Source organism: Podarcis liolepis (assembly GCF_965112155.1).
Source record: "Podarcis liolepis genome assembly, chromosome: 8".
NCBI classification, from domain to species: domain Eukaryota; kingdom Metazoa; phylum Chordata; class Lepidosauria; order Squamata; family Lacertidae; genus Podarcis; species Podarcis liolepis.
This window is the reverse complement of record NC_139560.1, coordinates 78,319,109-78,334,280: the sequence shown is the minus strand read 5'-3', so window position 1 is coordinate 78,334,280 and position 15,172 is coordinate 78,319,109. Positions and strand designations below refer to the sequence as shown.

Genomic DNA, 15,172 nt, shown 5'->3' with positions numbered 1-15,172 from the left:
GTACAGTACATTGATTACTGCTTTCATTTTATGGATCAATGGTCTCGTTAGATAGTAAAATTCATGTTAAACTCCTGGTTTAGGAGTTGTTTTTAAAAGTCTGGAACGGATTAATCCATTTTGCATTACTTTCTATAGGAAAGTGCGCCCTGGTTTAAGAACGTTTTGGTTTAAGAACGGACTTCTGGAACGGATTAAGTTCATAAACCAAGGTACCACTGTTGTTGTTTAGTCATTTCCGACTCTTCGTGACCCCATGGACCAGAGCATGCCAGGCACTCCTGTCTTCTCCTGCCTCCCGCAGTTTGGTCAAACTCATGCTGGTAGCTTCGAGAACACTGTCCAACCATCTCGTCCTCTGTCGTCCCCTTCTCCTTGTGCCCTCAATCTTTCCCAACATCAGGGTCTTTTCCAGGGAGTCTTCTCTTCTCGAGGTAGCCAAAGTATTGGAGCCTCAGCTTCAGGATCTGTCCTTCCAGTGAGCACTCAGGGCTGATTTCCTTCAGAATGGATAGGTTTGATCTTCTTGCAGTCCATGGGACTCTCAAGAGTCTACTCCAGCACCGTAATTCAAAAGCATCAATTCTTCAGCCATCAGCCTTGCCATGGCGAAGGGGCTTGAATAACTCAGAGAAGCTATGAGCTATGCTGCGCAGGGCCACCCAAGATGGACAGTTCATAGTGGAGAGTTTTGACCAAACGTGATCCACCTGGAGCAGGAACCGGCAAGCCACTCCAGTATCACTGCCAAGAAAACTCCACCACTGTAACAACTTTAAAGTTCTGTACTGACCCGGGGGGGGGTGACTCCCCAAAGTGATGTGTCACAGCAGCAATACCCTTTTGTGTCACCTACTTTGGGGACAGCCATACTGTCTGCACGAGAGCTTGTTCTTGTAGCAAGACAAGCTCTGGACCACACCCCCATTCCAGCTGTATTCACTCAGTCAGCAATCAAACAGTACCCCAAACTGCAATCAGCACAAACACTCTTACCTGCAGGCAGGTATCTCATGGACAAACTGATGCAAAAACAAAACAAAACAAAACAAAAAACATACACACTGTCTTGCAGCCTGGCTAGGCAAGTGGACCAGGCAGGGGCCAGAACAAAGCCATCCATCCCTGTTTAGTTCTCTGTAGGTCTGCTCAACACTGCTGCCACTTCTGTTTGGTAACAGGGTCATTTTCTCACCTAACTCTCCAGTCTTCACTTCATGGTTGTAGTACAGTGAAGATGTACTCTTAAAGGGGCCTCTGTTCTTTACAGAAATTTCTCCACCCTGACCCACTTTCATTGCACAACTGAAAGTGAAAGGGACTATTCTATATTATGATCAGCTTGCAACACTCTACACATTTTTTTACTGTTTAAAAGGTTTTAAAGCCTGTTGCTAGCTTTTTACAAGTCCTGCTTGAGCAGGTAAGCAAAGGACTTTTTTAAAAAAGGCAAGCAAAGTACCTCAGCTGAGACAACCACCTTGTTAAGTTAATTAAGATATGCCACTCATCACCACAATCGCTCCTGACAAATTTATCTTATATTTCTCCCTACAAGCAGCCATTTGGGGGATCCCCCCCCCATTTCCCCTTCTTTTATTTCCTCCTTTCTCAACATTGCAGCACACTGTTCTATATGTCTACTCAGAAGTAACTTCCATTAAGTTTAGTGGAGCTTCCAGCTAGGCCACATTCTGAGCATGTCTAAAAGCCCCAAGTCTTGTTTTTAAACTGCAAAGAGAGTGTGTGCTCCAAAAGCTTAGAAGCACTAGCACACTGAGGATGAAGAGAAAATATGAGATGTGATTAGATGTTAGGAGTAGACTTGACTTCCCTGGAGACATTCCAAAACACAACCCAGCCCCATTTTCTGTAATCCCACCTTTCCTTTCCTTTCCTCAGAAGACAAGTGTCTGGGAAGAGGAGGGTACTGGCTGATGATAGACTTGGAAAAAGAGCTCCAAGAAGGCCCTTGATCTTGCAGCTGACCAATAGGAAGTGGAATGCTAACTGTGACGAGGCAGTATCAGCTGTAGGTCGGCTTTCGGGATATCAGATAGGGAGTACGAAGATGTGGGAAGTGTTACAATACAAAATCTAAATATCAGTTACAGAATTAAGAACTAGGGTGGGGAGAGAAAGAATTACTGTATCTTTCCCAGAATAGTAAAGAAAAATTTCTTCTATACTTTTTCTTCTCTATGGAATTAAAAGAGTCTATTGTAAAGACAAATCCTAACCACAAAGACCTTCTGTATGGATTATTTTTTTAAAAAAAAATTAGCAGTCTCCAAAACTTGAATTATTATCATGTGACACTGCAGAGAATCAAGAATATGCCCTGGAAAAATAGACATTTATTTTAAGATACGGTAAAAACTATGTATCATAAACTGAGCCCTTTAGCAACCTATTCCAGAGCTACTTCCACTAAATTACCGTATTTTTCGCTCTATAACACGCACCTGACCATAACACGCACATCGTTTTTAGAGGAGGAAAACAAGGGAAAAAATATTCTGAATGAAACAGTGGACGTATCATTTTTGTGATTCATGCTGTGGCCACAGACATGTGATCTGATGGTGAATTTGGGGTGACCCAATGCAAAAATCCTGAGAATCCCTGTGGATCCATGCTTTGTAACCACGTTTTTGCACCATTGCAGCCCCAGGCAACAGTGGGTGCGTGATTTGGGGGGGGGGGCAGGCTGTAGCCATGGACATGCTATGTGCTCTGATGGTGAATTTGGGGTGACCCAATGCAAAAATCCTGAGAATCCCTGTGGATCCATGCTTTGTAACCACGTTTTTGCACCATTGCAGCCCCAGGCAACAGTGGGTGCGTGATTTTTTTTGGGGGGGGACAGGCTGTAGCCATGGACATGCTATGTGCTCTGATGGTGAATTTTGGCTGACCCAATGCAAAGATCCTGAGGATCCCTGTGGATCCATGCTTTGTAACCACGTTTTTGCACCATTGCAGCCCCAGGCAACAATGGGTGTGTGATTTTTTTGGGGGGGGACAGGCTGTAGCCATGGACATGCTGTGTGCTCTGATGGTGAATTTGGGGTGACCCAATGCAAAGATCCTGAGGATCCATGTGGATCCATGCTTTGTAACCACATTTTAAGTGGGGAGGGAAGGAAAAACACAGAAGGCTAAGAATGCAGGAGAGGGCTATAACGTGAGGAAAGGAAGGCAAAAGTTTTCCCCCACCCACCCACACAAGCCAGCCACTGTTTAAGGATTTCATCCTTTTAAATGGAAGAAAGCATATTTGAATGCTGTGTGTCTCCAAAAACAAAAAGCAGGAAGTCAAATCAGAATTTTAAGCCGAACCTGTAATCTCTCTTCCCTTCACAAACATTGTTCCCTCCGGAGCAGGGACAGGATAGAGCGACGCTCTGCTTTCCTCTCTACTTGCCTGGAGGGGAGGGGCTTTCCCTGCTCTTTGTTCCGTTTGAGCAAACACAGCAACGAAACAGAGCAGGGTGGGCAGTAAGACCCTGAGGCAGAATGCAGGGAAGCTGCCACTTCCTCTCTTCAGGCTTCCCTTCTCCCTGAAGCGCGGTTTGATTTTTGCCTTATTTTTTGGCTACAGGGACCACACATTCGCTGCATAACACGCACAGACATTTCCCCTTCCTTTTTAGGAGAAAAAATCTGCGTGTTATAGAGCGAAAAATACGGTATGCTCTATCAGAAGCTAATTTAAATAATCAAGAAAACAAACATTCAGAATATTTAACTAGACAAGAAGTTGAGCTATATCTATGTTTAGAATGCGCTGAAAATACATAATTAGAAAACTCACTGAAAATACATAATTAGAAAACTCGAAAGTGCTTGATCTCTTGATTACCACTGGAGTTTATTTCACATCAACAATATGATCACTCAATTGGACAGTGCTGAAAAGAAAACTTTTCCACACTATTGAGCTTACATCTTTGTCCAAAGGTCTTCACTGAAATCACAAACAATTTGATTAACAACTCTAATCAAAGCTGGTTATTCTTTCCAGATTTCACTACAATAAAATACTGCAATCAATGTCTGCTCCTGGTAAGCCTATTGAGGTTTGCCTCTCTGAGTCAATGAAACTGAATGAACTCAGGACCAGTTTAAAAGTTTTCATTGCTAATCAAGTTATTTTTTAATTTAAAAAAGCAATTTAAAATGATAAACAAACCTCAAATTATATAACCAAACCAAAATTATTATCTAGGCAGACACTGTAAATATACTGTACACAGATCAAAATGCCCATCATTTTCAAAAATATATTTTCTAGGATTTATTTGTACTCAGAAATTCAAGAGTTTGCTTTTCTTCACAGTCAAGGTACACTCGAAGAGCATTTACTGAAAGGGTTTAGCATGTTTCCTTTTAAGGTCACAGTCATACAAAGGAATAATCTCATTTCTATATGAGCTAAAATATCAATCGGCCCAATCAGCACTCTTCTGCTTTTCAAGTTCCATATTCTTTTAAAAAGAAGATATGTACAATTGTAGCAATACAGAGAATCCTGGACACCACAAACAGCTCTTAAAACAAGGAACAAGTAAACTTACAGGGAACTGAAGTGCTGTGGTATAGGCATGGAGAAAGCTGGGAGTAACAGCCACTGAACAGCCAAAGTGTCAGCTGCACCAAAACCAGAGGTCTTAATCTTAATTCCATGCACTCCAATCTGTATCTTCAGGAGAACTTGATCAGACTAATTGAAAGGGGAAGGAAGTTTGTTATCAAGGCTGCCAAGCTGAGCAATGGGAAATTACCGGTACAGTGGTACCTCTGGATGCGAACGGAATCCGTTCCGGAGCCCCGTTCGCATCCTGAAGCGAATGTAACACGCGTCTGCGCCTGCCACGTTTCACTGCTTCCATGCATGTGTGTGATGTCATTTTGAGCGTCTGCACATGTGCGAGCGGCGAAACCCGAAAGTAACGCGTTCTGTTACTTCCGGGTTGCAGCGGAGCGCAACCCAAAAACGCTCAACCTGAAGCATATTCATCCCGAGGTATGACTGTAGTCCCTGCACGCAGCCTCCTCCTGGTAGAGGTAGGAAGTGAGTCTAAACGCAAACAAAGAGGGAGTAAGGCAGGAGCATAGGGGCATGAAAGGACAAAGAAGTCTACACAAGTTGTCCAGTCTAAGTAGTAGCTCAAGGTGAGCAGCTGGAACTCATGGGGAGAGTTACAAAATATAAGAAATGGGAAAGTAGTAAAAAGCAGATTGTGTGGTGCCACTTACTCTTAAAGAAGACATGGTTCTTGAGAAATGGAGGAGGAAGAAGGACAAAGCACCAGAACCTCTTTCCTCCTCAGAAGAAGTTGTAGGCAAGTATACAGTAATACACATTGGGCTAAAAATAAATTCAGTGAAGAAAAGGAAGTATTTCTTCACACAACACATAACCAATTAATGCAATCCGCTGCAACAAGATGTCATAGTAACCACTGGCTTAGGCAGCTTTAAAAGTAGTTCCTCATATTCCTAGTTTAGTAGTCTATGAAAGACTACCTACAGTTCAGAGGCAGCAAGTCTCCAAAAACAAATTGCTGAGGGGCAAAACATGAAGGCAGACTGGTGCCTGCCTTCATGCACAACCTGTGGGATTCTCAGAAGCATCTAGCTGGCCATTGTTGGAAACAAAATGCTAAACTAGAAGTGCCACTGGTCTGATGTAGCAAGTATATTCTTACATTGATATCTAATCTACAGCATATTCTGAGCTCAGATATAGGCAACAACCCTTAAAAAACACTGAACAGTATTTCAAATTATTCACTGACTAATACAGGACAGTCATACTTCACACTTCTAGCCATATCTTCACAACTCGCATGCAGCCACGAACAACACCACTCCCAGGCTGCAGGGAGATTTGTGGCTAGTCAATAAGCAAAGACAGGTTCTTCACCATTGCCTGTCAATTCCCACTCACTCCTATACTGCAAGAGTGGGATTTTCCAGTACTGTCTACAAGAACTCCACAACATTTTTCTTGAGTGATTACATGCCAATACTACACATGTTTTGGGTTTTAAGTTTTTGTTGTTACAATGCAATTTGATTGTAAATACACATAACCAATTGAACTGTAGTGATGGTGGCAGAAATCCAGCAGATTTGAATGAAATCAGTGGACTTCTTTGATGGATTTTGGGTAATATTTACAGGTATTTATTTATTAGATTTATATACTACCACTCCTCCCAAAGATGACACATTTCTGTGATTAAAAAGCACAATTAAAAATAAAATAAAAACCTATTTAGAACATTGGAAATTTTTAAAAAACCCTAAAAACAATAAAACATCTAAAACTAATTTAAGAACTGATGATCTTAATTACCACAAACCATGTACATATATTTCCTTGTTTCTCAGTCACTGAAATAGCACCCTTTCTTGGTTCTGATGTAAAGGGCTGATTTACACCAGGGGTCACAAACCTAAGGCCCATGGGCTGGAAGCGGCCTGTGGAGGTCATTTGACCGGCCAACGAGCTGCCACCAAACTGAGCTACCAGCACAGCGCAGCGTGGGGACTCGCTTCCGCAGTGCTGAAAATTGCGTCTGCGCACGTGCAAACGCTGAAAATTGTGTCTGCGCAGATGCAGACGCCAAAAATCACGACTGTGCACATGTAGATGCTGAAAATCGTGTCTGTGCACGTGTAGACGCCGAATATCGTGGGCGCTCATGTGCGCGCGCAATCCAGCCCATGGAGGGATCTGCACGGGACCAATCCGGCCCAAGCAAGATAAACCTTGCTGACCCCTGATTTACACCAACAATTGCATATTTGTATTATTTATTTCCCCCAGCTCTCAATTCTGGGGTTTTCTCTTTCCTTTCAGTATTTAGCATATAGAATTATAATTGCCATTATCATATAACATCCCCCAATACAGATGAAAAGTAATGCCTATTTCTCTTCAACATTTTCAGCACAGAGGTTTGCAAACATCTGCAATTTTGCTTGCAAATGCAGGGCTAATGTTTTCCCCTCTCCCTGCCTGCCTTGCATGTTGCACTTCTTACAATAATGGGATGGGAGCACTCCAACAACTTCTAAAACCCATCACAAAATCTGAGTTGGCGTTCCACATATGAGGAAGACTAAAATTAATAAGATTAATTAATAAAACAAACATTCTGAAGACGAGAAGGGATCTTCCCACTTTCTATCCAACCTTCTTTTTCTTTTTCTTAAGAGACAGTGGTGTGTGGAATTACCAACTTAGGTTTACTGATGTGTTTATTTCTACCTCCACTCCACCCCAGTTCTTTCAGATGAGTCTCTAAACCTGTAGGTCTGATCCTCCTGCCTTGTATATTTTGTATAATCCTGAGAACATATTCAGATTACAAATATTCTAAACTCCCCCCCAAAAAAACAATCAAAAACAGAATGGTCCTGATATAAACCAAGCGAAAGCCACAGGTGTCAGGACTGTTCAAAAATGACCTCTATGTGTCAGGTGATGCCTTTATTAGGGCCAACAAAAATGTCATAAAATAGTATCTTTATATCACTGTAGTTAAAAATTTCATCTATAAATTTTAATTACAGCACTTCACTGCTAGCTAACTAACTTCTGATAGTGGAGAACAGAAAAAATAATGAGGCTAGAACGCACAGGGAGATGGGAATTCTTGCAGGTAGGAAACACAAAAGAAAAAGGAACAAAAACAAGGGGAAAGATAAACAGAGAAAAGATTACAAGGAAGGAAGGAAGAGATATAAAAGACACAAGCAGCAGTGACCTAAACAGAATCTGAGTGAGAATACTGAATAAACAACCAACCACTGATTGTTATCATTGCAAAAAGATCAGACTCTCTCTGATCTGTGCAATTTCCTGTTAACATTGGTGGCATTCTGCAATAGATTCAAAGTCAAACCAGACATGATAGGAACATCTCCATTTGGTTAAACTGGACAATTTTCAGAACAAATGGAGTGCGGGTTGAGGGTGCTAAAATCTCCCCTCACCCTAACTTTCCTTCTCACAATCTGTCGTTTTAGGGGCTTTTCTCCTCCAATACCAGAAGTATGTAAGCTCAAGTAACAGGAATAAAATAAAAGGAAAGAGGCAGGCACTCAAGCTGACAAATCCCATTATACCTTGCGTCTTGTTAGCATGTTGTTCTTTTGCTGTTCTCTTGCTAGACAAATCATAGGCAAACTCGGCCCTCTAGATGTTTTTGGTACTACAACTCCTATCATCCCTAGCTGACAGGACCAGTGGTCGTGGATGGGAGTTGTAGTTCCAAAACATCTAGAGCAGCGGTTCTCAACCTGTGAGTCCCCAGATGTTGTTGGACTACAACTCCCATCATCCCTGAGCTCTGGCCTTGCTAGCTAGGGGTGATGGGAGTTGTAGTTCAACAACATCTGGGGACCCACAGGTTGAGAAAGGCTGATCTGGAGGGTCGGGTTTGCCTATGCCTGGGCTAGACACTTCTATAAAGCTCCCTTTCAGTCCCTCTCTCTACCCATTTTTACAACTGTACTGTAATGCAAATAATAATTCATCATTAGACAGATACCAACAACAGAGAGAGCACAGTGGTGGCAGCAAAAAGACCAGAACGGGACCTGAGCAGAGTTGTGATTTTCAGCAACTGACAACAGTCATTATGCCTGTCCTAAACTTTCAACTTGCAGTGTCACTGGATGACCCTGGGTTCTAGAGTTATAAGAAAGGAAGAAAAACTTCTCTTTCTCCACACATCGTGCATAATTGTATCCACCTCTGAAATGTCACTCACCCCCCTTCCCCTCCCCAAACAAAGAAATCACTAATATTGTAATCTTTCCTCACAAGGAAGTTGCTCTAGCCCTTTGACTGTTTTCGTTCCCCTTTTCTAGCTCAACAATTTCTTTTATGAGTTGCAATTATAAGAACTGCAGACAGTATTTCAAGTGTACTCTCACCATATCTTTCCATAATGGCATTATATTTGTGGTTTTATTTTCAATCCTTTTCCTAATGATCCCCAACATAGAATTAGCCTTTTCACAGCTGTAGCACACTGGGTCAACATTTTCATCAAGTTATCCATCATGACCCTGAGGTCTTGTATCCTGGTCAGTCGCTGCCAGTTCAGATCCCAATAGGGTATTTGTTAAGTTAGGATTTTCTTCTCCAATGTGCATCCCTTCACACTTTCTTACACTGAACTGTGTATGTTATTTTAATAATGCTACAAATTCCTTCGGTGTTCTTCACAATCCCTGACAGAGCTGCTGTAAGAATGGTTGAGGTGAATATGAAATACTTTGATATAAATACTTACAGTGGAATCTTATACATGTTTCCTCAGGATTCCTCAGGGAAGCAGGCATAAGATTGCACCAAGGTATTGTTATATACTCCCCAATTCCCTCAGGAACAGCAATGTCAGTTTTTTTAAAAATACAGCGATACCTTGGTTTACTCCCCAATTCCCTCAGGAACAGCAATGTCAGTTTTTAAAAAATACAGTGATACCTTGGTTGTCAAACTTAATCTGTTCCAGGAGTCCGTTTGACTCCCAGAAAGGTTAAAAAACCAAGGTGTGGCTTCTGATTGGCTGCAGGAGCTTCCTGCACTCAATCAGAAGCCGCGTCGGATGTTCGCAAATCAAAACACTCACTTCCAGGTTTGCAGCGTTCAGCAGTTGATTTGTTCAACAACAAAGGCGTTTGACTACCAAGGTACAATTGTACTTTGGACGAGTGCACTCTGGCCCCTTCTGGTGTACATATTATTTACAAATATAGAAGCACGGCATATACTGGCAACACAACACTCCAGAAAGACAGCAGAATCACATCAGATCTTCAGAGTGATGCCCTGTATTCACAGGGTGTGCTCAGCAAACTCACATCTCTCTTCTTCTCCCTCTCCAAAACTACCAGCTGCTGTTTGTCACACCCATCTGCCCTCTCCCATCTGCTGGAGGATGCCATCTTATCTAGGTTCCAAGATTATCTCCTTAAAACAGTCAAGAGAATTCTCCCGCTATCTCCTTAAAACAGTCAGGAGAATTCTCCAGCTATCTCTTTATGTTAGGCTCACACTGAAGAATGATCAACCAACCAAACTACAAAGGAATCAGCTGGCAAGCATACCAGAATTATTCACATATACTTCAAGTATGTGTAGTCAAAGTGGAAGCACCAGGGAGGTACTGCTGCAATCTAATGCAATAGGGTGAGTCATATGGTACAATAATTGCCTTCAGCAGATGCCATGCCTAGCTCCATCCCAAATTTTTGTGAACATATTGCCTTTCCACATTACTTTCAGGCCAATTGTTCAAACCACTTCATATTCAATCCTATTCCTCTTATTTTTGTCTGTTCTCTCACTTTGTCCTTTTGGAGAAAGTTAGGTAAATATTTTTCTAGACTTGCATGGATGTTTCTTTCAAACTTGTTGACTCTTCCCCTCTTTTTCCCTCAGCTTTTTCTGCCCTTATGCTATTCAGTTCCTTTGTCTGTAGAACACCTGTTCATTCCACTTCAGCCACACTAAGCATCAAACTTAAGCTGCATACACACTATACCTTTAAAGTGCACCCCCCCCCCAATAATTATGGACACTGTAGTCTGTTGAGGGTTGCTGGTCACTGTAACTCTGTGGGAGGTAAACTACAGTGCCCAGAATTCTTTTAGGAGGTAATGTGCTTCAAATGTGCTTTTAAAGTATAATGTGTATGCAGCCTCAGTTATTTGTTCCGGGTGAATTTAAGCATGCATAAGGTATTGGAAATGAAACAGTAGAATGGAGTGCACCACTTTACACTAGAATTGGGGAATCACATTTTAAAACCATATAAAAGAAGATAACTAGCACAGTACAGATGTGACTTTCCCCCTGAAGTGCTAGCTTTCTACTTGCAACGAGTTATTTTTAAATACAGGGAATCGTTCAAAAATTATGAAGTAGTATACCCCTCAAGACCCTACAACCACATTCCACAACATATATACAGTTGTCTGCATAAATGATAGAGTGGAATACATTCTACACAATACTACTTAAGACTGCAGGTGAGGGCCTATTTTGGAACATTCCCACAAGGTTTTCCTCAAAAGTAAAAAGCTCCCTGAAGTAGCATATCAGGGAGAACCCTTTCTGCGTCCAAGCAGCAGGCCCGTTTGCAGACCAACTCTATGTTACAAAGATGTCTACAAACGTGACATAAAGGCTGGCAACATTAACCCCACCATGTGGGAATCTCTTGCAGATGACAGCAGTGCCTGCACACAGTTAGGTCGTGTATCCAGAGCAGTAAAGGTAAAGGGACCCCTGACCATTAGGTCCAGTCGTGGCCAACTCTGGGGTTGAGGCGCTCATCTCGCTTTATTGGCCGAGGGAGCCGGCGTACAGCTTCCGGGTCATGTGGCCAACATGACTAAGAGCAGAAATGACCACTGGGAGGAGCGCAGAGAGAGGAAACGCCATGGTGCACCTGAAGCAGCACAACCGGACGCCTTCATCTGCCCCAGCTGAAACAAAACATGTCTCTCCCTTATACCGTCTCTAGAGCCACAGCAGGTGCTGCAACTCTCCCAATGGTTTAGCTTCACCCCCAAAGGCACACTCCTCCTCCACTGACTTGAGTCTGATGGATGCCATATGTAAATATGTCTTTTACATATGGTAATATTAAAAAACACAGCACCTCTTTCCCACTGCAACCTGACATGGTACACTCCGGAAACATACTGATTTACCTTGTCTATACTCCTAACTACTCCTCCCCCGCCCAAAAAAACAAAATTAACTTTGCTTTCTGCTTCCTAACCTTTCCCAACTGTTAACTGATAGTGCTCCCTCTAAAAATTCCCTTAAGAAACCTGCTTATGGAGGTGGAGCAATGAGAAACGGGGCTTCGCTTTCCAGCGAAAATGCACAATACCGTGGCTCGTTTTGACAAAAGCTAGCGCCGGAAACGCCCAGGCTTGGCGAGGCTCCTCCTTGTTTCCATCCGCTGCCAGGAGAGGGAAAGGCCACCTGTGGGACCGGCGAGAGCAAACAATGGGAGTTGCAAATCCCCACGGCGGAACTTTCGCCAGGACAACCTGCCGGACAGACTCGCAGGTTCCCCGGAGCATTGTTATCTGTGCGAGTTCTCCACAACTTACCTGCATGCACACGTGCTGGGAAATAAAGAATAAAAAATGAACAAAGCCAAGCTCCCCCCCCCCGCCCCCCACAGTTCCTAGTTTCATTAACTACGAGCCACGAAGTTTTGGGTACTTTCCAAAGTTTTGCAGCGCCAACCCCGCGTTTGGTAGCCTTCCCCCCCCAAAAAAAGAAATAATGGATACACTAAACCTGGGTTCGTAGTTGACACCCAGATTCCTACAGTTCCTTCCGGGAGTGTGGGCGAAACCGAAGTTTGCTGCCTCTTCCCCTTCAATCCACCTGCGTCCACAGGAGGTGAAAAATGCCCAAAATGTCCTGAGGGGGGGAGGGAAGAGCCCCTTCCCCTGGACATATACACGACCCCCCCTTCATTTCACCTCCTTGTAACACGCATATGCCACCCACACGGGTGGGGGGGGGATACACAGCAATGAGAACCACACACACACAGCCCGAGACCCACGCGCGACCACTCGCCTCGGCTCCCGGGCTCCACGCGGCCATTCTCGAGGGGCGCTTCTTGCGGCCGCCCGAGGGTCCCCCCGCCCGGCTCCTCCGCCGCGTGCTCCGGCTGCTGCCCCGCTTGGGCGCCGGGGCCCTCTTCGCCGCCGCCGCCGCCGCCCCCGGGCGCCTCCACGGGCACCACCGTGAAGTTGGTGGGCATGGCAACTCGCTCTCGCCGAGGCTCCCCGGCCGGGTCCCGCCGTGCACGGCCGCCGCCGCCCTCCTTCCCCGCCCACCCGCGTTAGTAGCCGCGGCGGCGGGAAGAGTTTGCGACTCTTTCCCCCACACCTCCGCCTCTCTTTCCTCGGCCGGCCCCCTCAAGCGCCGGCGCTGCCGTTCCGGCCGCCGGGAGCTCCTCCGCTGCCAGGCAAGAGCCGCGCCTCACGTGAGGGGAGCCTTTGCCTCAGAGGGGAAAGGCGGGAAGAGAGGCGCTTCCCGCCTCAGCTGCTCTTTGTTGAACGCGGCGTCGGCGAGGGGCAGAGGGAGCCCAGGGCTGCCCAGACCCCAACACACACACGCAGAGCCCTGGAGCCTCAATTCAACACCCCTTTACCGCCCCCCCCCCCACACAAAAACACACACCCTCTGGCTTGATTCAACACACACAGAGAGCCCCTTAATTTATTCAACACCCCCACCCCTTCATTTGATTCAACACCCCCCCTACAAACACACACACACACACCTTGACTTGATTCAACACACACACACACACAGCCCTTGAGTTTATTCAACACCCCCTTCATTTGATTAAACACCCCCCTACACACCTTGACTTGATTCAACACACACACACAGTCCTTGAGTTTATTCAACACCCCCTTTGATTCAAAACACACCCCTACAAATACACACATGCACACCTTGACTTGATTCAACACCCAGGAGAGCAAGCCCAAGCTTGCTCTGAATGTGAGAGGGTTTTGTATGTGGGGCATCAAAAGCAGCAAACGATACATGCATTTGGGACCATATGGGGTGCATCTCTCCCCCCTCATTAGAGAATAATAACTGGGACTAGCCGTCAAAAGTCACAGATCAGAGATGCTCATATTTTTCATCGATATAGCATCTAACGGCAATTATCTCAGGACAGAGATGTTACTGAAGCTAAAGGTGATCTGTAAAACCCAGTGACACAGCATCCTCACAGAAAGTAAGAAGCTGGTAGTAGGTTCTTCATTGTGGCTTTTCTGTGGCTAAGCCCCTCCCCCATGCAGCGCTAGTCACCATGCAATTGTTCCACAGTATTTGCTTGTTTAAGGTTTTTATATGGTGCTTTCTGCCAGATATGACTTCAAAGCTGTTTCCAGACAACAAGGAAATCCGTATCAATAAAATGCTTACAGGGCAATTAAAATATCAGCAAGAAAACAGCAATGATAAGCATCAGTTCCACGATACAAATAGAACTAGAAGCTAACTGTGGCTTTCAAAAGTACAAGAAAGCAAACAGGTTATTTATTATTATTAAATATTAAATTTGTATACCGCTCTATACCCATAAATCTCAGGGCAGCAAAACATAAAGATTATGGAATCCCATAAGCCATAGGAAGGCGACAAATACGGTATCCTTAACATAATAGCACAGTTGTGTGTGACGGCCAGCAATAAATAATAGTGAGGATCAACTCCACTGCCTTACCAGAGAGTGGAAGGGTTAAAACAGAAGCTAGCAAGTAGCACATAGGTGATAAGACTCAATAGCTTTTAGGGTTGCTGCAACTGAAGATTTATTTATATCTTTTTCTTTTTAAGAGATACAGTCTCAATAACTGAGTGAAGGTCAGATGTCCTGTTACACAGAAAAGTGGGCGGGAGAGTACACAATGAGAGCCATAATCTTTAAACATAAAACAACAGCCCTTCTAAAACTGACTTGGCTGCTGGAACATTTTCAAGTGCTCCAAGTTAAGATAATGATACCAGCAGCAGTTTTTTCATTCGTGGTTTGCACTGTGGAATCTGCACGTGTTGCTCAGAGTTTGATACAGGAATGCTTTATAGTTTATACAACTGCTGCTTCCCAGAAGGCACATAGCGTGAACCTTCAGGACCAATGCTACTCATTTCTCCTCCAGCCAATAAGTTGCTTTTTACAGTCCCAGATAATTTTGTGTCGAACTTTCTCCCCTCCTTGTTTCTCACTCAATATTCTCCATCTTCTCAGCAACCAGCATCTCTCAGCAGCCTGTCTTTAACTCCAGGTTCAACTCCTACTTGCCACTCATCCTCAGAAGGCTTGCTGCATACATATTATTCTGCAGCAGTGAGCTTACACACAGAGAGAGCAGGGAAATTAGAGAATGGTAGTGGAAATGGTAGTGGGGGACGCAGGCGGCGGGGTGCGCTCCCGTCGTTCGGTCCCAGCGCCTGCCAACCTAGCAGTTCGAAAGCACCTCCGGGTGCAAGTAGATAAATAGGGACCGCTTACCAGCGGGAAGGTAAACGGCGTTTCCGTGTGGTTCGCCAGAGCAGCGATGTCACGCTGGCCACGTGACC

General features: G+C 44.4%; 2 protein-coding genes across 7 annotated transcripts in view; one reads left to right on the top strand and one right to left on the bottom strand.

Annotated features, from left to right (window-relative positions):
* SLC12A7 (solute carrier family 12 member 7) overlaps window positions 1-13,072 on the bottom strand; it is a 93,233-nt gene extending 80,161 nt beyond the window's left edge. For 2 of the 5 annotated variants that reach the window (XM_083519067.1, XM_083519068.1), the window contains exon 1: window positions 11,934-12,144. In XM_083519067.1, the coding sequence (XP_083375193.1) occupies window positions 11,934-12,129 (196 nt within the window). In that variant the 5' untranslated portion in view covers window positions 12,130-12,144. Of the gene's footprint in view, window positions 1-11,933; window positions 12,145-12,640 lie in introns of those variants that run through there. The other 3 variants (XM_083519071.1, XM_083519072.1, XM_083519069.1) reach the window with 3 other exon arrangements.
* MAJIN (membrane anchored junction protein) overlaps window positions 1-15,172 on the top strand; it is a 62,052-nt gene that overhangs the window by 2,780 nt on the left and 44,100 nt on the right. Inside the window, exon 1 of one of the 2 annotated variants that reach the window (XM_083519544.1) lies at window positions 13,962-14,123. The exons of the other annotated variant lie outside the window; for it this stretch is intronic. Coding sequence (XP_083375670.1) covers window positions 14,047-14,123 — 77 coding nt within the window. The 5' untranslated portion in view covers window positions 13,962-14,046. Of the gene's footprint in view, window positions 1-13,961; window positions 14,124-15,172 lie in introns of those variants that run through there. 2 annotated transcript variants of the gene reach the window in all.